This window comes from Parambassis ranga, chromosome 2 (genome assembly GCF_900634625.1).
Source record: "Parambassis ranga chromosome 2, fParRan2.1, whole genome shotgun sequence".
In the NCBI taxonomy this organism is placed as follows: domain Eukaryota; kingdom Metazoa; phylum Chordata; class Actinopteri; family Ambassidae; genus Parambassis; species Parambassis ranga.
In genome coordinates this window covers 2,628,172-2,653,530 of record NC_041023.1, presented here as the reverse complement: position 1 = coordinate 2,653,530, position 25,359 = coordinate 2,628,172, and the positions used below count along the sequence as shown (strand labels likewise).

The 25,359-nt window shown below is 40.8% G+C and overlaps 5 protein-coding genes across 6 annotated transcripts in view; all 5 read left to right on the top strand.

Annotated features, from left to right (window-relative positions):
- Positions 1-18,775, top strand: part of LOC114432522 (class I histocompatibility antigen, F10 alpha chain-like) — a 28,476-nt gene extending 9,701 nt beyond the window's left edge. The window contains exons 9-10 of one of the 2 annotated variants that reach the window (XM_028400588.1): positions 5,448-5,472; positions 18,443-18,775. The gene's annotated coding sequence lies outside the window, so the exon portion shown is untranslated. Of the gene's footprint in view, positions 1-5,447; positions 5,473-6,439; positions 6,714-18,442 lie in introns of those variants that run through there. The other variant, XM_028400587.1, reaches the window with a different exon arrangement.
- The window catches only part of LOC114432524 (major histocompatibility complex class I-related gene protein-like), a 47,999-nt gene that overhangs the window by 18,638 nt on the left and 4,002 nt on the right, over positions 1-25,359 (top strand). The window lies entirely within an intron of this gene.
- LOC114432527 (major histocompatibility complex class I-related gene protein-like) lies at positions 188-6,713 on the top strand. The gene is made up of 8 exons (XM_028400592.1): positions 188-318; positions 1,215-1,475; positions 4,465-4,743; positions 5,138-5,440; positions 5,827-5,910; positions 6,068-6,145; positions 6,285-6,304; positions 6,419-6,713. Exons 1-6 carry the CDS (start codon positions 270-272, stop codon positions 6,097-6,099), a joined length of 1,008 nt encoding a protein of 335 aa, XP_028256393.1. The 5' UTR covers positions 188-269; the 3' UTR covers positions 6,100-6,145; positions 6,285-6,304; positions 6,419-6,713.
- LOC114432519 (major histocompatibility complex class I-related gene protein-like) lies at positions 10,661-18,552 on the top strand. Its single transcript, XM_028400576.1, has 10 exons — positions 10,661-10,775; positions 12,328-12,588; positions 15,953-16,231; positions 16,603-16,905; positions 17,234-17,347; positions 17,521-17,538; positions 17,795-17,812; positions 17,991-18,053; positions 18,176-18,207; positions 18,412-18,552. The coding sequence occupies exons 1-10, from the start codon at positions 10,727-10,729 to the stop codon at positions 18,421-18,423; spliced, it is 1,149 nt and encodes a 382-aa protein (XP_028256377.1). The 5' UTR covers positions 10,661-10,726; the 3' UTR covers positions 18,424-18,552.
- On the top strand, positions 19,587-21,070 carry LOC114432532 (H-2 class I histocompatibility antigen, K-K alpha chain-like). The gene is made up of 3 exons (XM_028400597.1): positions 19,587-19,673; positions 20,027-20,293; positions 20,567-21,070. Exons 1-3 carry the CDS (start codon positions 19,622-19,624, stop codon positions 20,857-20,859), a joined length of 612 nt encoding a protein of 203 aa, XP_028256398.1. The 5' UTR covers positions 19,587-19,621; the 3' UTR covers positions 20,860-21,070.

The following is a 25,359-nucleotide window of genomic DNA, read 5'->3' as shown; positions in this document are numbered from 1 at the left end:
CCTAAAGTCTCCTTGTCCTCAGATGAACTCCTCATGTCTCCCGCCCTCTCTCTGCTTAAAATGCTCATATTCTACTTTCATTTTTTGTTTCTAACCTGTGTGGCTCTATTTCACCCAGATTTAAGTGACGTAACACTCAGACTGAATTCTCATTGGTTCGTGTGGAGGCTGATACTGACGGCGCTCCATGTTTTCCCCTCATTTCTCTGGATGTTCACAGAGGAGTCGCACAGTTTGTCTCAGAGTGAAGAGTTTATAGTTGGATCAGAATGAAGACGCTGGTTTTGTTCCTGGTTGGAATTCACTGCGCTGCAGCAGGTATGTTTATTTCTGTCATGGTCAAAGTTACATTTGGTAAATGACGTCAGATCCTTGTATTTACAGTTAATGGTTACTTTAACAGTTCACATTTAATGTTATAAACACACACATTCTGATCCGCTTAATGTTTTTTTACATCTTAGTGTGTAAAAAGAAAAAACAGTGAGTTCAGTGTGATGCAGTGTTTATGAGAAGTTTTCAGAATTAACAGAATTTCACTGCATCAGAATTAATCTTCAAAACGAGGTTTAAAGACTTTTGTTTAATATGAAAGTAAATCGATGGTCGATAGTTCGTCATTCGTTAAACTGTGCGCACACTGCCGGTTGTGTTCTCCAACAGGCAGTCATCACCTCATACATCCTTCATTACACTCACACTGACAGTTATTACTGTTCATCAGGCTGATCAGTGGATCCGACCTGATCAATCCGTCAGTGGCTGTGACACTGGTTCAGACCTGTAGATATCAACAGGTATGACAGCTGATCAATAACCACAGCCTGCAGAAATCAGAGAGTAGGTTTGAGGTTATAAAGAAACAGCGGTGTCACAGTTTGTCCAGCAGAGGGCGCTGACACGCTGACCCTCCTTCCTGTGAGTGTTGGTCACTACAATAAAACATATTGAACAGAGGACAGAGAATATAAACAGATAAATAAGTAAATATTGATCATTGTTCTTTTCATGGCTGGGGCACAGATAGATGATGGAGTGACTGCTGGAGTGAAAAAACTTTTAAATCAAATAAATCCTAATAAAATTACGTCATTTAAGATCATTAAAAAATGATTGATCGTCATATGAGGCCTGTTGTTTTTGTTCTTACTGACAAGTTAAGTGTAATTTATATAAAGTTGTAGTTCTGTGATCACATCATCTTTTTCTTACAGTGACTCACTCCATGAAGTATTTCTACACTGGGTCCTCTCAAGTCCCAAACTTCCCAGAGTTTGTGGCTGTTGGTTTGGTTGATGAAGTTCAGATACTTCACTATGACAGCAACAGCATGAAATTAGTGCCCAAACAGGACTGGGTAAATGATGCAGTAGATCCACAGTACTGGGAGAGGAACACTCAGATCGTTGTGGGTACCCAGCAGTCCTTCAAAGGCAACATTGAAATTGCAAAGCAGCGCTTCAACCAGACTGGAGGTTTGTGGATGTTTCTTCTTTTCACTGGTATTTGTTCATTAATTTTGTTAAACACACTCATTAAACACGTCTCACAGTAAAAACACAGTGTGTGCCTGCAGCTTCATAAACACACTTGTGTAAAGTGCTGAAATCATTTGTCAATAAATGAACTGATCAAGAGAAAAGTCATATTGAAAATGAAGAGTTTAAAATAATGATGTGACTACTTCTATATTAATAAAAACACCCTGCAGTCAGCTCTGAAACCACAGACGTCTGATGCTGTCGGCGTTCAGCAGCACTAAAATATGACGTTTAAATGATTTTAATCACTGAATCATGGAGCCTCACAGCTGACATCAGATCACTTCTATAAACCAGTTAAAGTGTCTGTGCTGTAGAAACTCAGACTGACAGTCGGTCACTTGATGAACCAGTAAAATCTGCCAGCAGTGATCAGCTTCATGTGTTTTCATGTTTCAATCAGTCTCTCTGTGATCAAACTGAACCATTGATCAGAGACAAACTGAAAATGTTCCTGTTAGTTTTAGTGGATGAATAAAAAGCTGCAGGTGACAGTCACCATGTGTTTAGCATCAGTTTGACAGTCTGATCTGGTTGAAGCTGCGTTCAGTCCTCTCCTCCATCACATCGCTGTGTTTGAACGCTCGCTCTGCTGAACTGCTCTCAGTGAATCCTCCTTCAGCTCCTGCTGTCAGACAGCTGAACACAAACAGGGATTTAACTGTGACTCATGAACACAGTGAAGCAGGAAACCATCAGTCCTGTGCTGCTGAGCTCAGACGCTGCACAAACTCTGCTGTTCCTCTGCACACTCATGAAACACACATGTGATTCTTATCAGTCAGTTCATGCACAGAAACCTGTCAGAGGAATGATGATCAGTTTGTAGTCTGCTGCATGTTTGTGCACGCTGAGAGCTGAGAGCTGGACAGCTGCTGCTGCTGCAGGAGGATCTGCAGCTCAAAGCACCAAGAGATGAGGACAGGATCCTCCTCACAGAGCCTGAACACACACTCAGCCAGTCAGCCAGCAGCAGGTCAGACTCCACCCAGAGTCTGCTGCTGGCTGCATGTGTTCTCTACACGTTACATACATGTAGAAAGGTGCAGAGCTGAGTGTGCAGCAGCTTCCTGTCTCCTCTGATCCTCTCTGTGATCAAACACGACAGCATGATCCTTAAACTCAACAAACGCCTCAGCACCACAGGGTGAGCTACAGCTAGCATGGTTAGCAGTTAGCATTCATGCTACAGTTGATGATGGAGAGCAGCAGACGACTGACGGCAGGTTTAACAGCTCAGACTGTCAGACCGCTCAGCAACAGTTTTGATGAAGAGGATCAAGGACGTGTTTCATCGCTCCGTCCTCTGATTTCAGTGCGATCAGAAACATTCAACAACACAGCGTGAAAACACACCATGACACACACACACCGGCTGTACACTTAGCTTAGCATGGATGCAGCTAACAAGCTAGCTGGTGTTCAGTCAGAGGGAAACGTCAGAGTTCTGTCAGACGTCTGACTTTCCAGAAGGTTCTCCGTCATCAGCAGCTTTCATGAATAAATCAGAGACAAGCTGACAGAAACATGAATTAAACTCCACCTTTTAGTCGGAGCTGCTAGCTGAATGCTAACAGCTAACAGCGGAGTGTGTTAAAAGAAGATAAACTGAGACTCACAAACCAACAGACGCACAATCACATGTGTGTGTGTGTCACACTGCAGCTCTGTGTCATGTTTCTGAATGACGGCTCATGTAGTTTGTTTTGACAGTTTCCATGAACAGGGTCATGTGACTCTATAAACTACAGGCTGGATTACATGAGCTCTGCTGAGCTGATCACAGTCTGTTCATCCAGAGTTAATCTGTAGTTTGACCACACTCTGGATTAGATTAACCTCACTGCAGTGTGTCTGTGCCATCATAAACACACACACACGCTGCTGACATGATTAGTCAATTCATTGATCAGTTGATGAATAGAAAATGTTGATCAAATGATTCTTTAGTATTTTAAATTAAATTCTGTTCAGTGTTGTTTGGACAGAAGAAGTTATTTAAAGATTTCCTCTCAGACATTCAGAGAAGTTAAAAAACATTTTTCATCATTTTTGACTTTTAACAGTGAAAACAATAAATTGATTAATTCAAAAAGTGCTCATTACATGATCAATAATCAAATCATTTACTGCAGTCCTTAATATGTCACAGATTACAGATTAGATCAGATTATCTGTTCTGTCCTGACACACAGTGTGTCCATAATATAGGAGGACCACAGATTAGATTATCTTTATTTGACCACAGTCAGTCTGCAGCATCAATAATCACATTTAATGTTCAATAAATAAGACGATTGATTGATTAGTTTGCTTTAAAGAAAATTAATAAGATGATGGATCATTAAAGTTTTTATCCGGTAAATGTCAAACATCTGCTGTTTCTCAGATATCAGAATTTGATGTTTTTGACAGTTTTAGAACATTTTTAAATATTGATTGATTGAATGATAAAAAGAGATCAATGGATAAATGTATGATGGACTACAGATGATATGAGCACACACAGGCGGCCTCTCAGGCTCCAGAACAGTCCTGCTGGTCTCTGCTTTGTTCTGACCTGCTGTAGTAACACACTGCTGAACAGGACTCACTGTCCTGGTGGAGCAGGTGGAGGCTGCTCTCTGAACATGGACTCAGACCGTCCTTCAGTGGAAGCTTCTAGAAGGAGCTCAGGACAGTCTGCAGTCTGAGACAGGAGGAGGACGTTGTTGGACTGATCAGCTGTCTGCAGAGTCTCAGAGGACGTGATGTTAAATCCATGACAGCGGTGTAGATCAATACTGGCTGTGGATGGATCCACTGAGCTGATCACAGGTGGAGGTGTAGATGTTTGCTGTTGGTGTCTGTTGATCAGTGGCTCTGTGCTCACAATAACTGCTGTGATCTCTGACTCACTGCTGAGTCTCTGTCTGTCTCTCAGGGGCTCATGTTGTCCAGGTGATGGTTGGCTGTGAATGGGACGATGAGACTGGAGAGGTCAATGGATATGAACAGTACGGTTTTGATGGAGAAGACTTCTTATCATTTGACCTGAAGACAGAGACATTTGTTGCTCCAAAACAACAGGCTGTCATCACCCAACAGAAGTGGAACAATGACAGAGCTAAAATAGCATACAATAAGAACTACTACACCCAGGAGTGTCCTGAGTGGGGGAAGAAGTATGTGAACTATGGGCGGAGCTCTCTGATGAGAACAGGTAGAGTCACATGACCTGATTAAGTGTGATGAAGACAACATTCATCTTCCTCAGTTTCTTATGTGCTGTGACATTATAATGAAGAACCCTCTGTGTCTCCTCCCTCTGTCTCTCTCTACATATTGATCAGCACTTTTTCATCATTTCTGTCTTTCTGTCACATTTTTATCTGCCTCAGATTCTCTGGATCACTTTCACTCTGTTCTCTCCTCACCTCTGCTCTTCATCTCTCTCCCTCCTCATCTCTCTTTTTATGTCTGTGTTCTGTTCTTTGTTCAACCTTTTTGCTTACTCACACTACATAGTGTTTATATCAGTGATGAAATAAGTCAACATTTTATCAATGGGACATTATCATGTTGTTAATAATAGATTAATTCTTTTCACCCCTCAGTTCTCCCCTCAGTGAGTTTCCTCCAGAAGAACTCCTCCTCTCCCATCAGCTGCCACGCTACAGGTTTCTACCCAAACAGAGCTGAACTGGTCTGGAGGAAAGATGGAGAGGAGATTCATGAAGGTGTGGACAAAGGAGAGATCCTCCCCAACCATGATGGAACCTTCCAGATGAGTGTTGAGATGGATTTCTCATCAGTTCCAGAGGAGGAGAGGAAGAAGTATGAGTGTGTGTTTCAGCTCTCTGGGGTGAAGGAGGACATCATCACCAGACTGGACGGATCTGAGATCAGGAGCAATGAAGGTAAGTCCGGAATATGAAGAAAAAAAACCTTTCATTGTCAACTAGGTCAAATTGGTCCACTACTGGAGATTCTGAGCTCTGCATAACATAGATTTGACATTTTGACATTTTAACAGCATTTTGTGCACCTATTTACAATCTTCCCTCAGAGTTGTCCTTACACTTTCCAGCAGTATGAAAACACAGTTATGTGCTGTGCTGTCCAGTTTTCAGAGGAAAAGTACTTATGAATCAAACAGTAATGAGCTTCACTGCAAAAACACACATCACACACCAGCTGCTCTCTGCTTTGTCTTTTATTACATTTTAATTCTCTGTGTTAACATCATCTGACACAATCCAGTGTTTCAATAGTGACATACACAGTGTGTTTGTTTTACATCCAGGTTCTGGGTTCCCAGTTCTTCTTGCTGGAGCTGTTGTAGGACTTCTCCTCCTGGGACTTTGCATTGCTGGAGTCGTCATCTGGAGTGAGGCCTTTACTGTCAATATGAAATATTGACTTTTAATGTTCATAGAACTACAGTTTGTTTATATAGTTATTTATAGTTAGTTTTATACTGTGCTGATAATATTTTTGTCCTTTCTTATTTAAAGTTAATAATAATAATGTCTTCTGTATTTCAGGGTGCAAAAAAAACAGACAAGACATGTATTAACATACTGAATACACTCCACTCTGTCTCATGATGTTTGGATGAACTTGTAAGTTTTTATTTAAACTTTTTTTAAATGAATACATGTAATTGAACATGAGACTAATCTGCATTTGATATCTCTCAGTATAATTCTGCTTTTTACATTAAACTCTTGTTTTGTTTGTCTGATGCTTCATCTTTATCAGCGGAAGACCCAGAAAAGAAGGTCAGTGCATCACTTGTAGCTGTATCAGGGTTTCTTAGTGTAACTACAAAATTTAAAGATGTAAAGAATAAAATCTGAGGTGATGCAAATAACACGTTTTGTGTCTTTCATCAGGGGCGTGATGAAAAACAGAAGATGATGAAGTGAATGTACATTTTCTCTCCAAGAATATTTCTGAGTGTTTTGATCATTTGTTCTGCAGTCAGGCTTCATTCCTTTGTGTTTTAAACTGCTATTAAATGCATTTGTTTCCTGTTAAATGTCAGTCAGAGCTGACCGCTGTGTTTCTGTGGAGCTGGATCTTCTGTCTCATGATGTGCAGAGCAGTGATGCTGCTGTTCCAGCTGTGTCCACAGATGTTTGATGGAGTCAGTGCGGCCGCTCTCAGAGACCAAAGACACGATGACAGGAAGAATAAAAAGCTGCAGCATGTTGGTTAAAGTGCATCAACAGAATGAAAACCATCATCCTGAAACACAGAAACCACTTCCTGTAGGAGCCTCAGCCCTCTGACATGTTGCTGCACTTTAAACAACATGATGTGTCAATGTTCTCCAGTCTGTACATGTGTGAGGGTTCATTTGTAGTTTTAGTCACATATACACATTTAGATGTTGATTTGGATCTAAAATGAGTTTATAACGTAGTTTTATTAGAACAGGTTTTAAATCTCCTTTTGAATTTCTCTTAAATCTTCTTTTATCGGGTTCTTTCTGTCATTTTGCTTTAGGATCTGTTCTGTCATACAGTTTGTCAATAATTATTCTGTAAATTGTAAACAAATGGGATTCTATAAATAAAGTGTTTCTAAAAACCTGGATTATTTTAGACTTGTTTTTTTACACCTTTCAAGAAACAAAGACTTTTAGTTAAATACATTTTATATTATTCCTTATTTATATTTACAGGAGACTTTATGATGATCTGACAGCTCTGTTGGTTCCTCAGGGTGAAATGTGAGCTGTTCAATGTTTGATTTCTGCTCAGCAGCTTTCAGAACCAGTCTACATTCAAAGGGATCAGGGCGGGTCATCCTCAGGGGGTTTCCATCATCAGCTCAGAGGAAGTCACGTGGTCTGTCCAGAGGGGGCGCTGTTACACAGCTCACTGCACTGTAAGGTTACACTCACACACAGAGGAAACAGAAACAGTCTGACTGATGCTAACATGAGCTCCACAGTGAGAAGGGATGTGATTTTTATATCAGAGCTTCCTGTGTGAAGATCTCACAGTGACGTCACAGACAGAAGACAGCTGTGTGCAGCTGGAACATCTGTACTGACATTGTTTGCACACAACAGAGGTACAGGAGAAGGAAGATTCTGCTTCTACAACTTTGACAGACAGAAATCATGTTTAGTTAAAGAATCATAAGTCCAGAGAGTTCACTGAGACAGGAAGTGGGTGGAAATGTTCACCTGTGCAGGGGAGGAGCTACAGGAAGTGATGAGAGGCTGAGTGTTCTGCACAGACTCCCTTTGTCCTTAACCATGCTGCCACACCAGTTACTGCTTATATTGAATTTATTTAAACACTATTCTGTCCAACCTTCCACTCTGATCCAGTGTTTAAATGTGCACATGCAATACGAGTTCATTTGATTCTCATAAAATGTACAAAGAAGCAGGACAGACAGACAAAGCTCATGTTGAAGAACATGTGGTCTCAGCACATTTCACTGTAACACCAACAGAAAGTGAGAAACAGCCTCAGGTGTCCAAACAGCAGCAGGTCAGTGAATGTCTCCTCTTTAATAATAATCTGTCTGACTGTCGGCTGCTCAGAGTCTCTTATTTCTCTTCAAAGCAAACTTCTCTTTAAAGGAAACACTGTCTGATATGTGTCCTGAAATCTAAAAGGATCATTTACATGATCTCTCATCAGTTCCTGCTGTGTGTGTGTGTGTGTGTCTGTGTTTCTGGTGTGAAGCAGGACGTCGTCACCAAACTGGACAGAGCAGTGATCAGAACCAGAGAAACTAAGACTTTGATCCTGAGTCATTCAGATCCTTTATCTGTTATTACCTTGTTTACTGAACTGAGTTTCATTCAGTATTAGTTTCTTTCATTGTAAGTTTCTTATGTCCGATGTTCGTGAACGCATCATCGTTCATGAATGCATCACACCTGTGTGAGATCGTGATTTCCTCTTCACCGTGTGTCTCCTGGTTTATTGCTGTGCGTAGAGGTGAGTGAATGATGTTATAAACCTCCAAAGTTTGTGTGTTAATATCGTGTAATGTTTAGTTATGCATTAGTTAATTCTATCTTATGTTATCATGTTTGTAAGCTAACTAGCTAAGACGCGCGATCCGTGGGCCTCGTGTGAGCGGATTTGTTGTTTTATGATTCATGTGACGTATTTGAGAGCTGAACACGATCATCTGCAACTTTACTTATGTTTTATGTTTCCTACTTTGTTGTTATTACAGACCACAGTAAAATAAATCAGCCATTAACAGGACATCTGCTTCCTGCGTCCTTTAACGGGAACTCACCCAAACCAGTTACACTCCTGGAGACAACATCTGTCTCATCTGGACATGTTCATGTGACCCTGACAGTTTCTTCAATGTGTGACTTGTATGTTTGGCAGGAAACACCATCACCATGATCATCCCCATCATCACTGCTGCACCTTCTCCTCATCACTGACTGATTCACTGTCAACAGAGAGAAGGGTGAGAGAGTTTACACTTTGAAATGAAGATGATCACAAGTCACTACTGGTTGATAGCAGCATTAACAGAGAACTCATTATGTGCTGTAAAAACTGAAGTTATTATTATAAGCAGCCAATCAGCCTCCATCCTGTGAGTAAAACATGTTAAAAGTGTTCCTGTGTTTTATACTGATGATTTTTAAAGGACTGTTTCCTACAGTGTTTTCAGGATGTGGACTGAACATCTGTTTCTGACTTTACAGCTGTGAACTCCAAGGAAGTCCTGAATCCAGCTGCAGACACCTAAATGACAGAAACCACCTGCAGACAAAGAGATGTTCTGAATGTTGGATGAGGCTGCTGAGCACACAGTGATAGTGAGCAGTCGTTGTTTGAAGGAGGCAGGTCCTGCAGTCAGAATGAGGGGCTGAGGGTTTTTTTTTTTGGTTAAGGCTGCTAGGGTTTGAGTCCACGTGTGACATCCACTGCAGAGACCAATGATCAGACAACAGGCAGCAGCTGAAGAGAAAGGAGGCACATGTGTGCTCCACTCCACAGCAGGAGAGGTAGGAAACCACACACACAAATGATTAAACCAAGGTGAAACTACATTTTCTGATTTTTCAAAAATATCCATCCATCTTTAAACCGCTTATCCGGGGCCAGGTTGAGGGGAATCCTGAGGCGTCCGGGCAAAATATGTTGAACAAATACACCAATAAAGGTCATGATGATAAAATGTGTGGCACTAAAGTGTGTTTTCTGTTTTTCAGGTTGAGTGAGCAGAATTACTGCTCCAATGTGCAATATGTATTTATTAGAACGCACTGTGCACAACATACCGCAAATGAACTCTCAGATTGTCAGCAGGGGGTCTCTGTCTCAGATACTGATTAGCACTGATCATTAGGTATTGATCAGCAGCACAGAGATCAGTGCGTTTCAAACATTTTAGAACTTAGTTTGACGCTGTCAGGAGTCACTCTGCTCTAGTTAAAGACGTTTTTAGTGAGAATTGAAATCTGAACCAAAGCAAAGTGGAAAACAGCATCAGGTGTTCAAACATCAACAGTGGTGTGAAGTTTCTCCTCAGTCAGTTTACAGCGTCATGACAGGTCAGAATCTGATCTGATGATTGTCTTTAAAAACTTTCTGCTTTTATTTCTTTGGTTCTTGATTTATTTCAAACTAACACACAGAAGTAACATGCTAACACTTCCTGGGAACATTTTATTGTCTTTTTAATAAATATATTTGTGATAAACGCCTTTAGCTTCTCAGGACTCAACAACTGCAGCTTTCAGCCACTAGAGGGAGCCCCTCTCCACAGAAATTAGGACATTTCAGATCAATAAAACCTCAGTGGTATTTAGACACAGGAGGACTTTATTGATCCCGGAGGGAAAGAAGACGTCACAGCAGCAAACAAGACAAGTAAAAATAAATATAAAGTTTAAAATAAACATTAGAGGCTGAAAGACTAAAACCTTCTGTCCTAAAGTCTCCTTGTCCTCAGATGAACTCTTCATGTCTTCCGCCCTCTCTCTGCTGAAAATGCTCATATTCTGCTTTCATTTTCGTTTCTAACCTGTGTGGATCTATTTCACCCAGATTTAAGTGACGTAACACTCAGACTGAATTCTCATTGGTTCGTGTGGAGGTTGATACTGACGGCGCTCCATGTTTTCCCTCAGTTCTCCGGATGTTCACAGAGGAGTCGCACAGTTTGTCTGTGAGTGAAGAGTTTATAGTTGGATCAGAATGAAGACGCTGGTTTTGTTCCTGGTTGGAGTTCACTGCGCTGCAGCAGGTATGTTTTCATCTTTACACACATTCATAGATTTAATCAATACATTGATGGATTTTAATGTTTATTTCTTTCATTGTCAAAGTTACATTTGGTAAATGACGTCAGATCCTTGTATTTACAGTTAATGGTTACTGTAACAGTTCACATTTAATGTTATAAAATAACATTACACACACATTCTGATCCGCTTAATGTTTTTTTACATCTTAGTGTGTAAAAAGAACAGTGAGTTCAGTGTGATGCAGTGTTTATGAGAAGTTTTCAGAATTAACTGCATCAGAATTAATCTTCAAAACGAGGTTTAAAGACTTTTGTTTAATATGAAAGTAAATCGATGGTCGATAGTTCGTCATTTGTTAAACTGTGCGCACACTGCCGGTTGGACTAAAACTGCTGTGTTCTCCAACAGGCAGTCATTACCTCATATATCCTTCATTAATTCATCATTAAATCGATTAGTCATTAAAAATAAAACAGTTTTTTCATTGTAAATTCTGCAGCTGTTTTCTGTTGGCTCACAGTTATTACTGTTCATCAGGCTGATCAGTGGATCCGACCTGATCAATCCGTCAGTGGCTGTGAGCTGGTTCAGACCTGTAGATATCAACATGTATGACAGCTGATCAATAACCACAGCCTGCAGAAATCAGACAGTAGGTTTGAGGTTATAAAGAAACAGCGGTGTCACAGTTTGTCCAGCAGAGGGCGCTGACACGCTGACCCTCCTTCCTGTGAGTGTTGCTCACTACAATAAAACATATTGAACGCAGGGTTTAGAGAATATTACGACGGCGTATTAGGGCCATTACAAGAAAAAAAATACTGAACCGGAAGAGGAGGGGGCTAATATTCTGAGATTTAAAGTAGCAAATTTTCTAGAAAAAAACTCAGAAATTTGCATCCGTTTTTCCTGGTCATGGAATCATGTCGCATTTCCAAGATGTTGTCTTCATTCCATACAAGCACACGCTTATGTGTACATGTAAACTGGATAAAATGCAACTGTTTAAACAGGGCTTTAGTTTTTATCACGGTATTAACAAGAAGTATTTGTACAGCGTAAAGAATAAGAGAACAAAGCTGCCGCCCTGCAAGGACAGGGAAGTGCTCTGGTCCCCTTTACTCCAGCTGTGTGTGACGGTGGGGGTTAACCACGAGCACCGTAGCTCGTCCTCTGTGCTCCCTGACTATGGTCGGGAGGTTGAAGCAGGAAAGGTTATCAACGGTGCCATCTTCAGAGCATTGTCACAACTTGATGAGCTTTTCCACGGCGACCGTGACAGTTTTCCCGTAAATTTGCTACTTTAAATCTCAGAATATTACCCCCCCTCCTCTTCCAGGTCAGTATTTTTTTTTCTTACAATGGCCCTAATACGCCGTCGTAGTTTTTATATGTGAACTTTTGAAAAGTTACCAAAACGCCAGAAAAAAAGCATCATTCTACGTGTTTACGAAATATTTACAGTCTGTGAAGATGTATAATTTTAGTGTTATATCCGAAAAGTTTTTGGTTGTTTGCTGATTGTTCATTAGAATGTTTCCTGTGTCACAGTTACACATTCACTGCAGTACTTCTACACGGCATCATCAGGGATACCAAATTTCCCAGAATTTGTCAATCTGGGAATGCTGGATGGTGTGCAGATGGATTATTATGACAGTAACATCAAGAAAGTGATTCCCAAGCAGGACTGGATGGCCAAGACTGAAGGACCTGAGTACTGGGACAGACAGACTCAGGTCTCCATTGGTGATGAGCAGGTCTTCAAAAGTAACATTGATGTTGTCAAGCAGCGCTTCAATCAGACCGGAGGTGAGTTATGACCTATGTAGGACGTGCACGCCTTTGTACACACACACACACACACACACACACACACACACACACACACACACACACACACACACACACACACACAGAGTCTACTATAGGCCTGCTTTTCCTTGGAGAATAGAAAATCATATTAAAACAAATATCACTCCAATTTATTCTCTTTGAATTCTGATCAATAGGTTTGATGCGTGACAACATTCTTTCATTGGTGAATCCACAAAATAATCGCCCACATTTATTCTTAGCTAATTATTGGTCTTAACAACAATACGGACTGTATTGTAGAGTTTCACAATAAAGATTTATACCCATAACATCAGAGACAAAGTATAAGTTTGACCTCTTATATGTGAAATTAGTTAAAAAAGAAAGAAGAAAAAGAACGCTGATGGGTTGAGCTGCGTGAGAGGAAGCATTTGAAGAAGGTTTCCTTGAGGAACTGCAGCAACTTACTCTCAGAGTGGAGAGGTAGGGTGAGACAGAGACAAGCAGAAAACAAAGGGCAGGGCAGGTCAGTGTTTATAAATTTATTACAGGAGTGGTTGAGGTGCAGTCCCTCTCCTCACCTTTAGATAAAATTATGCATTTAAAAGGAAACAGAGTTACAAAGGGAAACTGTTTCAGTTTTTCAGTGTGATTATTACAGCAAATAGACCGATGATACTCTCTGCAGCTCTGATGTTTTTAGCATTCAGCAGCACTCACTAAGATGACATTTATTTTGTAAAACCAGTTAAAGTGTCTGTGCTGTAGAAACTCAGACTGACAGTCGGTCACTTGATGAACCAGTAAAATCTGCCAGCAGTGATCAGCTTCATGTGTTTTCATGTTTTAATCAATCTCTCTGTGATCAAACTGAACCATTGATCAGAGACAAACTGAAAATGTTCCTGTTAGTTTTAGTGGATGAATAAAAAGCTGCAGGTGACAGTCACCATGTGTTTAGCATCAGTTCGACAGTCTGATCTGGTTGAAGCTGCGTTCAGTCCTCTCCTCCATCACATCGCTGTGTTTGAACGCTCGCTCTGCTGAACTGCTCTCAGTGAATCCTCCTTCAGCTCCTGCTGTCAGACAGCTGAACACAAACAGGGATTTAACTGTGACTCATGAACACAGTGAAGCAGGAAACCATCAGTCCTGTGCTGCTGAGCTCAGACGCTGCACAAACTCTGCTGTTCCTCTGCACACTCATTAAACACACATGTGATTCTTATCAGTCAGTTCATGCACAGAAACCTGTCAGAGGAATGATGATCAGTTTGTAGTCTGCTGCATGTTTGTGCACGCTGAGAGCTGAGAGCTGGACAGCTGCTGCTGCTGCAGGAGGATCTGCAGCTCAAAGCACCAAGAGATGAGGACAGGATCCTCCTCACAGAGCCTGAACACACACTCAGCCAGTCAGCCAGCAGCAGGTCAGACTCCACCCAGAGTCTGCTGCTGACTGCATGTGTTCTCTACACGTTACATACATGTAGAAAGGTGCAGAGCTGAGTGTGCAGCAGCTTCCTGTCTCCTCTGATCCTCTCTGTGATCAAACACGACAGCATGATCCTTAAACTCAACAAACGCCTCAGCGCCACAGGGTGAGCTACAGTTAGCATGGTTAGCAGTTAGCATTCATGCTACAGTTGATGATGGAGAGCAGCAGACGACTGACGGCAGGTTTAACAGCTCAGACTGTCAGACCGCTCAGCAACAGTTTTGATGAAGAGGATCAAGGACGTGTTTCATCGTTCTGTCCTCTGATTTCAGTGCGATCAGAAACATTCAACAACACAGCGTGAAAACACACCATGACACACACACCGGCTGCACACTTAGCTTAGCATGGATGCAGCTAACAAGCTAGCTGGTGTTCAGTCAGAGGGAAACGTCAGAGTTCTGTCAGACGTCTGACTTTCCAGAAGGTTCTCCGTCATCAGCAGCTTTCATGAATAAATCAGAGACAAACCGACAGAAACATGAATTAAACTCCACCTTTTAGTCGGAGCTGCTAGCTGAATGCTAACAGCTAACAGCAGAGCACGTTAAAAGAAGATAAACTGAGACTCACAAACCAACAGACGCACAATCACATATGTGTGTGTGTCACACTGCAGCTCTGTGTCATGTTTTTGAATGACGGCTCATGTAGTTTGTTTTGACAGTTTCCATGAACAGAGTCATGTGACTCTATAAACTACAGGCTGGATTACATGAGCTCTGCTGAGCTGATCACAGTCTGTTCATCCAGAGTTAATCTGTAGTTTGACCACACGCTGGATTAGATTAACCTCACTGCAGTGTGTCTGTGCCATCATAAACACACACACACAGCTGACATGATTAGTCAATTCATTGATCAGTTGATCAATAGAAAATGTTGATCAAATGATTCTTTAATATTTTAAATTTCAAATTAAATTCTGTTCAGTGTTGTTTGGACAGAAGAAGTTATTTAAAGATTTCCTCTCAGACATTCAGAGAACTTAAAGGACATTTTTCATCATTTTTTACTTTTAACAGTGAAAACAATGAATTGATTAATTCAAAAAGTGCTCATTACATGATCAATAATCAGATAATTTACTGCAGTCCTTAATATGTCACAGATTACAGCTTAGATCAGATTATCTGTTCTGTCCTGACACACAGTGTGTCCATAATATAGAAGGACTACAAAACAGATTATCTTTATGTGACCACAGTCAGTCTGCAGCATCAATAATCACATATAATGTTCAATAAATAAGACGATTGATTGATTAGTTTGTTTTAAAGAAAATTAATAAGATGATGGATCATTAAAGTTTTTATCCAGTAAAATCAAACATCTGCTGGTTTCTCAGATATCAGAATTTTTGACAGTTTTTAAATATTGATTTATTGAATAATAAAGAGATCAATGGATAAATGTATGATGGACTACAGATGATATGAGCACACACAGGCGGCCTCTCAGGCTCCAGAACAGTCCTGCTGGTCTCTGCTTTGTTCTGACCTGCTGTAGTAACACACTGCTGAACAGGACTCACTGTCCTGGTGGAGCAGGTGGAGGCTGCTCTCTGAACATGGACTCAGACCGTCCTTCAGTGGAAGCTTCTAGAAGGAGCTCAGGACAGTCTGCAGTCTGAGACAGGAGGAGGACGTTGTTGGACTGATCAGCTGTCTGCAGAGTCTCAGAGGACGTGATGTTAAATCCATGACAGCGGTGTAGATCAATACTGGCTGTGGATGGATCCACTGAGCTGATCACAGGTGGAGGTGTAGATGTTTGCTGTTGGTGTCTGTTGATCAGTGGCTCTGTGCTCACAATAACTGCTGTGATCTCTGACTCACTGCTGAGTCTCTGTCTGTCTCTCAGGGGTTCATGTTTTCCAGATGATGTACGGCTGTGAATGGGACAATGAGACTGGAGAGGTCAATGGATATGAACAGTTTGGTTATGATGGAGAAGACCTCATAGCATTTGACCTGAAGACAGAGACATGGATCGCTCCAAGACAACAGGCTCTCATCACCAAACACAAACTAGATCAAAACAAAGCTCTCTCAGCTAGTCAGAAGAACTACCTCACCCAGGAGTGTCCTGAGTGGGTGAAGAAGTATGTGAACTATGGGGAGAGCTCTCTGATGAGAACAGGTAGAGTCACATGACCTGATTAAGTGTGATGAAGACAACGTTCATCTTCCTCAGTTTCTTATGTGCTGTGACATTATAATGAAGAACCCTCTGTGTCTCCTCCCTCTGTCTCTCTCTACATATTGATCAGCACTTTTTCATCATTTCTGTCTTTCTGTCACATTTTTATCTGCCTCAGATTCTCTGGATCACTTTCACTCTGTTCTCTCCTCACCTCTGCTCTTCATCTCTCTCCCTCCTCATCTCTCTTTTCTTTATTCTCTTCTCTACTATCAACCTCTTTTTTTCATGTCATTAAATCTATCAAAATACATTATGTCATTCGTTACATTAGTGTGTGGACAATAATAACATGTTTTTTCCCCCCTCAGTTCTCCCCTCAGTGAGTTTCCTCCAGAAGAACTCCTCCTCTCCCATCAGCTGCCACGCTACAGGTTTCTACCCAAACAGAGCTGACCTGGTCTGGAGCAAAGATGGAGAGGAGATTCATGAAGGTGTGGACAAAGGAGAGATCCTCCCCAACCATGATGGAACCTTCCAGATGAGTGTTGAGATGGATTTCTCATCAGTTCCAGAGGAGGAGAGGAAGAAGTATGAGTGTGTGTTTCAGCTCTCTGGGGTGAAGGAGGACATCATCACCAGACTGGACAGAGCTGTGATCCTGACCAATGAAAGTAAGACTCTAGTGTCATTCATGGACTTTCATGTGTTGCTTTTCCTTGGCCATGGTTATTGCAGTAATGTATCAGTTCCATTTTGGGCCCTCAACAAGTCAATGGTAAATAGAGTGTAGTCCTCGTACTTGACATTGTTGACAGAGGATTCATGTACAGATTTATTCAGTTAATGAGTGAATGTATGTACAGATTATTAAATCAGACAGAATCCAGTTTATTAACCAAAATTATTCACAGTTATAAAGGAATTTAACAAATGAATCTAAATGTGATTGAGACTGAAACCAACACAGACGAGGTGTAACCAACACTGTGTGTTTGACAGAAAATGCCCTGATCGAAAATGCCCTGACCACCATGATCATCATCATCATTGCTGCTGTGGTTCTTCTTGCTGCTGTCGCTCTGATTGGACTCTTTGTCTACAAAAAGAAGATGGGTGAGAGATTTTACACTTCAGTTGATGCTTTTATTCAGCTTTGGTAACAGATTTCAGTTTGCTGCTGCATGACAGTAAAACTGAGGAAGGAGTCGTAATCCTACACAGATCAGAAAGAAATCAGCGATGTATAAGTGTAAAAACTGAAACACTCTTTGTTGCTTTGTTCACAGCCAAGCTGCCTCTGCCCTGTGAGTAAAACTTAGTTGATACATTGTCAAAGTGTTTCTGTATGAAGGATGAAGAATTTTCAAAATGTACTTTTAAACATGTAAAATTGTTTTCTGAAGATGTGTCCCTGTTTGCCTGAGGGGCTTAAATCAATTCTGCTATTTTTTGGCCTGGATGAAAGAGCAGCGTGTGTCTAATATTACACAGTTTTCAAATTAGAATGACAGCGTTTGTAAAAGTGAGTAAATAACAGTAGTTATGTCTTCTGTATTTCAGGGTCCACTTTTGATAAACGTAAGTTCCCTGAACATATTTCAGCGTATCATGCTTTCATATTTGAATGCATTATTATTGTTTTAAAAGAATAACTACCGCCTGAGCAACAAACCATTCTCTTGGAATCCATCACTGTTTAATCATGCTTGTCATGTTTATTCTTTTATTGTATATGTGTCCTTTTTTCTTTTTTTAGCATCCAGCACTTCTTCAACTTCACCAAGTGACAGTCTCCTCGGTCGGACATCTCCGACATCTGGTAATTCAGAAACTAAGTGTTTTGTATATATTTGGATCTGTTTTTCAGAAATTCATAAATAAAACCTGACAGGAAGTGGACACTAATAACTCCTAATGTCTCTGATACTTTTGTTTGTTCAGGGTCTGATTCTTCATCTGATGGAGCAGAAAAAGTGAGTACATCATGTAGTAACCATGGCTCACCAAACTAAACAGATATTAAACCTAAGCTGTTCTTGTTGTTTTGTCACTGTGCAGTTGTGGTTTTCAGTGTGTGATTCAGGGCAACTACACAAAAGTGATTCAGATGTAAAGAATAAAATCTGAGAGACTGTAATGTGTGAAAATAACATGTTTTGTGTTTTGTCTTTCATCAGGGGCCTGTGTAAGAACAGAGGATGATGAAGTGAATGTACATTTTCTCTCCAAGAATATTTCTGAGTGTTTTGATCATTTGTTCTGCAGTCTGGCTTCATTCCTTTGTGTTTTAAACTGCTATTAAATGCATTTGTTTCCTGTTAAATGTCAGTCAGAGCTGACCGCTGTGTTTCTGTGGAGCTGGATCTTCTGTCTCATGATGTGCAGAGCAGTGATGCTGCTGTTCCAGCTGTGTCCACAGATGTTTGATGGAGTCAGTGCGGCAGCTCTCAGAGACCAAAGACACGATGACAGGGAGAATAAAAAGTTGCAGCATGTTGGTTAAAGTGGATCAACAGAATGAAAACCATCATCCTGAAACACAGAAACCACTTCCTTCCAACATGATGTGTCAATGTTCTCCAGTCTGTACATGTGTGAGGGTTCATTTGTAGTTTTAGTCACATATACACATTTAGATGTTTGATGTATTATTTAAAATGAGTTTATAATGTTTAGAATGCTTTGAATTTCTATTGGGTTCAATGTAACATTTCCTTCAGGGTCTGTTCTGTCATTACAGTTTGTGTGTGAGGTGAACAGTTTTGTAAACTGTAAAAAAGCTTTGTGTTACAAATAAAGTTACAGATTACAATTATTTATGGATTACTTTTCTTTAGTGTCTTTTAACCAGTGAAGAATGTTTGTCTCTCACTATCTGACATGTGGTCTCAGTATATTTCACAGAAAGTGAAACTCAGGTGTTCAAATATCAACACTTCAATAATTCCTCCTCTCTGCAGCTTTTCACTGAGCTGATCTGTTTGGTGGTCTGACTGTCAGCAGCTTCCAGCGGATCCATTTTGTTTTTATTTCACTTCAAACTTCTCTTCACAGTAAATACTGTCATGAAGCTGAACCCGGACTCAGCGTCACACAAACAGAGAGGACCCGTCTTCACCTGTCCGGTGGCTTTAGGCTTATTTTAGAGTCGCAACAGACTAAAACAATAAAAAATGTTTACTTTCACTTACACTAAACCTGTGTAGACCTGTTTTACCCGGATGCAGGTTACGTGACACACAGGCTGAATTCTCATTGGCTCAGAAGGAGGCTGATAGTGACGTCTGTCCGTATTGTTTCATTTCAGATCAGACACGGTAGAAGTTGGAAGTAACGACGTAGTTTGGGTGAAAAAATGAATATTTTAAGGATTTACAACAGGTGAAAATGAAGCCGTTCATTTTCCTGCTTCTCCTGGGACTACACGAGGTGACATCAGGTCAGTGACACGTTTTAAAGTCCAGTCATTGTAACAGAAAATGTACCTTAAAGATAAAATCCCAGTTCAGGACTTCCTTGTTCGAGTTCCCAAATGTATTTTCTAACGTAAGCTTCATGTATGAAACGCTGATTGAAATGTGTCCAGTAATTCTAAAATAGCAACTAATAAGAGTAAAAAAGCAGAACATCAACTTAACGTTCACTGGCTCCTATCACCTGACCTGTAACAACATGGCCGCTGTTGTAGGAAAATGGAGGCACATATTAAATGTTGATGATGTATTTATCAATATGACAATATTAACCATTAAAAACCTTAAACATGTCTAATTATTGACTTTATTCTTACAGTGACTCACTCCCTGAAGTATTTCTACACTGGGTCCTCTGGAGTTCCAAACTTCCCGGAGTATGTGTCTGTTGGGATGATTGATGATGTTCAGATCAGTCGCTGTGACAGCATCACCAAGAGAAACGTTCCTAAACAGGACTGGATGAAACACATCAGTGATGATGATCCACAGTACTGGGAGGAAGAGACTCAGTCCTGTCTGGTTTCCCACCAAATCTTCAAAATCAACATTGAAATTGCAAAACAGCGCTTCAACCAGACTGAAGGTTTGTTGTAGTTTCACTCTCTAACATGTTGAAGTGATAAATGTATCACAGGTGCAGTCTGCTCATTGAACATGGACTCAAACTGTCCTTCAGTGGAAGCTTCTAGAAGGAGCTCAGGACAGTCAGATCAATACTGGCTGTGGATGGATCCACTGAGCTGATCACAGGTGGAGGTGTAGATGTTTGCTGTTGGTGTCTGTTGATCAGTGGCTCTGTGGTCACAATAACTGCTGTGATCTCTGACTCACTGCTGAGTCTCTGTCTGTCTCTCAGGGGCTCACGTTTTCCAGAGGATGTACGGCTGTGAATGGGACGATGAGACTGGAGAGGTCAATGGATATGATCAGTTTGGTTATGATGGAGAAGACTTCGTATCATTTGACCTGAAGGGAGAGCAATGGATCGCTCCAAGACAACAGGCTGTCATCACCAAACACAAGTGGGACCATAACAGAGCTTCTATTGCATATAATAGGAACTACCTCACCCAGATCTGTCCTGAGTGGGTGAAGAAGTATGTGAACTATGGGCGGAGCTCTCTGATGAGAACAGGTAGAGTCACATGACCTGATTAAGTGTGATGAAGACAACGTTCATCTTCCTCAGTTTCTTATGTGCTGTGACATTATAATGAAGAACCCTCTGTGTCTCCTCCCTCTGTCTCTCTCTACATATTGATCAGCACTTTTTCATCATTTCTGTCTTTCTGTCACATTTTTATCTGCCTCAGATTCTCTGGATCACTTTCACTCTGTTCTCTCCTCACCTCTGCTCTTCATCTCTCTCCCTCCTCATCTCCCTTTTTATGTCTTTGTTCTGTTCTGTGTTCAACCTTTTTGTTTACTTAAACTACATAGTATATATATCAGTGATGAAACAAGTCAACATTTCATTAATGGGACATTAGCATGTTGTTAATAATACATTAATATATTAACTCTAAACTTGTTTTTGTTCCTCAGTTCTCCCCTCAGTGAGTTTCCTCCAGAAGACTCCCTCCTCTCCCATCAGCTGCCACGCTACAGGTTTCTACCCAAACAGAGCTGAACTGGTCTGGAGGAAAGATGGAGAGGAGATTCATGAAGGTGTGGACAAAGGAGAGATCCTCCCCAACCATGATGGAACCTTCCAGATGAGTGTTGAGATGAATTTCTCAGTTCCAGAGGAGGAGAGGAAGAAGTATGAGTGTGTGTTTCAGCTCTCTGGGGTGAAGGAGGACGTTGTCACCAAACTGGACAGAGCTGTGATCCTGACCAATGAAAGTAAGACTCTAGTGTCATTCATGGACTTTTTCCTGACGGCGTACAACTTATTTAAAATTTCAAAATGATAGATTTTAGGCTCCATACTTCGCAGATTGATCCTAGAGGATTAGTCAACACATTTATTGAATATGTATGTGAATGTCATTGTGGTTGCAGTGTGTAAACAAATAAGAAGAATAAAACTGAAATAAACACAATCAAAGGTTCAAAAGTTCAACAAAAACCTCTTGTTTTTCCTCTTTTTTACAGAAAATGCCCTGACCACCATGATCATCACCATCGTTGCTGCTGTGGTTCTTCTTGTTGCTGTGGTTCTTCTTGTTGCTGTGGTTCTTCTTGTTGCTGTCGCTCTGATTGGACTCTTTGTCTACAAAAAGAAGATGGGTGAGAGATTTAAGACTTCAGTTGATGCTTTTATTTAGTTTTGTAACAGATTTCAGTTTGCTGCAAAGTTTTTTAGTGTAAAAACTGAAATTCTATTTTATTTGCATTTCAGCCAAGCAGCAGCCATCTCGTGAGTAAAACTTCTCTGTTCTTATTTGTTGCTCTCACACATGTTAAAAAGTGTTTCTGTGTTTTATACTGATGATTTTAAAGGACTGTTTCCTGCAGTGTTTTCAGGATGTGGACTGAAAATCTGTTTCTGTCTTTACAGCTGTGAACTCCAAGGCAGTCCTGGAGGAATTTCTGAATCCTGTCAGGGCTGATATAAGACGGAGGACACAAATGCAGCGGAGCCAGAAGCATCAGGCAATATTCTGTGTTTAATACAAGCCGATGTTCGGTACACGAGTAATCAGTCAGCGTGGCAAAGGTATCAAAAGGGCAAAGGCAAAAACAGTGGTCAAAGTCCAAAGCAGTGATCGGTACACAATTGATGAGTCCGCGACGCAGAGGTAACAAAAGGGCAAGGCAAAAACAGTAGTCCGATCCAAAAACAGTTAATACACAGGATAATCCAAAACTCACTCGAAAACACACTGGGGAAAATCACAAGAGCGGGAGGCTACTTGGGAGGCTACTTGGACGGCTGTGTCGCTAGGATTACTCACAAGACGAACTGGCAACAAGAGGGAGGAAACACACAGACTTTATACACAGGAGGGCGGGAAGACAATAGGACACAGGTGAAGCACATTAGGGCGGAGCAGGTAATCACAGGAGGGGGAAGGGAGCACACATGAGGCAGGGGAAGTAAACAGAACTGAAACACAAGGGAAAGAGACAGGTACCAAAATAAAACAGGAAGTAACTAGTAAAACTAAAATTAATGCACACAGAAAACAAACTATCAAAATAAAAGCCCTGGCTCAGACCCTGACAAATCCAGCTGCACACGCCTAAACAACAGAAAGAACCTGCAGACAGTGAGTTGTTCCAAATGATTATTTGATATATGATATGATAAATGATATACAGATTATTGTGCTATTATATGCTTGTCTTTCTGGCTGTCTGGCTGTCTGTCACTGAAATCTGCCTGGCAACTGATGACCAGTTTCCTACTCTTATTTTTCTTTCTATGTCACTTTTATCCACATGTAATGTATAAAAATATGATAAAATATAAATGAGACATTACACAATATAAGTGATACAAGCATTAATAAAGCAATAACTTTTTGTATTTTTAGGAAAGAAACTGATCTTAAGAGTTGGAGATTAAATTGACCACTGCTTGATCTATGGTTGAAACTGTTCCTGACTCCTGCATGGTAACAGGTGGCACTACAACCCTATTCTAAGCACTAAATAATGAAATGACACAAATTCAAATTTTTCACTAGATAATAATAATAATAATAATAATAACTTTATTTATAAAGCACTTTTTTAAACACTCAGCTTCAAAGTGCTGTACAATAAAATCCAAGCAGGAACAGCAGAACTTGGTTAAAATACCATCCAGTAACATTCATAAACACAAGGTGAGTCAATAAGACGTAAAACAATTTAAAATATTAAAAATAGAATAAAATACAAAATAATGATAAAAATAAGAATAAAGCATAAAAACAATTAAAAAGTAATAAAGTAAAACAATAAATGAATGGATAAATGAACCAGTTTATGAAAACGCTAAACAATAAAAGTGAGTTTTAAGAAGAGATTTAAAAGAGGTCACTGAGTTAGCCTGCCTGATTTCCTCTGGCAGGGAGTTCCAGATTTTGGGCGCATATGCAGCAAATGCGCGGTCACCTTTTGTAATTAGCCGGGTTGTGGGGACTGATAGGAGGAGTTTTCCAGAGGATCTCAGGCGGAGTTCAGGCTCGTGAGGGGTTAAAAGGTCCTGCATATAGGAGGGGGCGAGGCCATTTATTGCTTTAAAAACCATCAGTAAAATCTTAAAATCAATTCTAAAACTCACAGGGAGCCAGTGAAGGGCAGCTAGAACTGGTGTAATATGGTCACTTCTCCTTGTATGAGTGAGAAGCCTTGCAGCGGCATTCTGTATTAATTGTAGTCTGTGAATGTTATGTTTACTGATACCAGAGTAGAGGGCGTTGCAGTAGTCTAGCCTGGAGGAGATTAGTGCATGTATAACTGTTTCAAACAGAGGTGGGGAGAGGAATGGTCGAATTTTTCTTAATTGCCTTAGCTGTGCGAAACAGGATTGAACAACCTTGGTAACTTGAGTGTCATAAGAAAGTCTGGAGTCAAAGATGATACCCAGGTTGCGGGCCTCAGTGCATATATTTTTAGACCAGGTGCCAAGACAGGTGGAAAGGTGGGCAACATAGCTGGGGTTGGGGGTGGAAGGTGTAATGATAATAATTTCTGATTTAGCATCGTTTAACTGTAGGAAATTGCTGGACATCCAGTTCTTAATTTCTGTTAAACAGGACAGGATATGTGAGCCATCAGAGCTACCGGGTGTGAGTGGTATATAGAGTTGGATGTCGTCAGCATAACAGTGGAAGTTAATATTGTGTCTGTGCAGGATATCACTGAGGGGTAGCATGTAGATAGTGAAGAGAAGAGGACCCAGTATGGATCCCTGGGGCACACCACATGACAGGGGGGCGGACACTGAGGATGTGTTACCCAGTATGACAGAAAAGGACCTGTTTGACAGGTATGAGGTGAACCATTCTAGTGCCACTTCACTGACTCCAACAGTGTACTTCAAACGGCTGATTAAAACATTGTGATCCACAGTGTCAAATGCGGCGCTGAGGTCTAGGAGGATTAAAATTGAGTGTAGACCAGAGTCAGCCGCCAACAGAAGGTCATTTGAGACTTTTACAAGTGCCGTCTCCGTGCTATGCATGCTCCGGAAACCTGACTGGAACTTCTCAAAAATGTAATTATTATTCATGAAAGAAGTTAACTGGGAAGCCACAACTTTTTCTAGAATTTTTGATAGAAATGGTAGTTTAGATATCGGTCTGTAATTACTTAGAACAGCGGGATCGAGTACAGGCTTCTTTAAGAGAGGGCAAACGATGGCATGTTTGAGAGAAGATGGGACAATGCCAGAGGAGAGAGAACCATTTACAATGGCTAGGATACTGGGACCAACCGTGTGAAGTACATCTTTTAAAAACCAAGAAGGGATGCAATCTGAGAGGCAGGTGGTAGGCCTTAACTGCGTAACAATGCGTTCCAGTGAGGGGAGTGAAATTTCATGAAACTGTTTTAGAGCGAAAGGGGTGGAACAGATATCTTTTGGTTCGACAAAGACAGAACGGAATTGTTTGCGGATGTCACGGACTTTAGTTAAAAAATAGTTAAGAAATTCACCGCATTTCTCAGGAGAGGGTTCAGCAGGCTCAGTCGCAGGGGGACTCAGAACAGAAT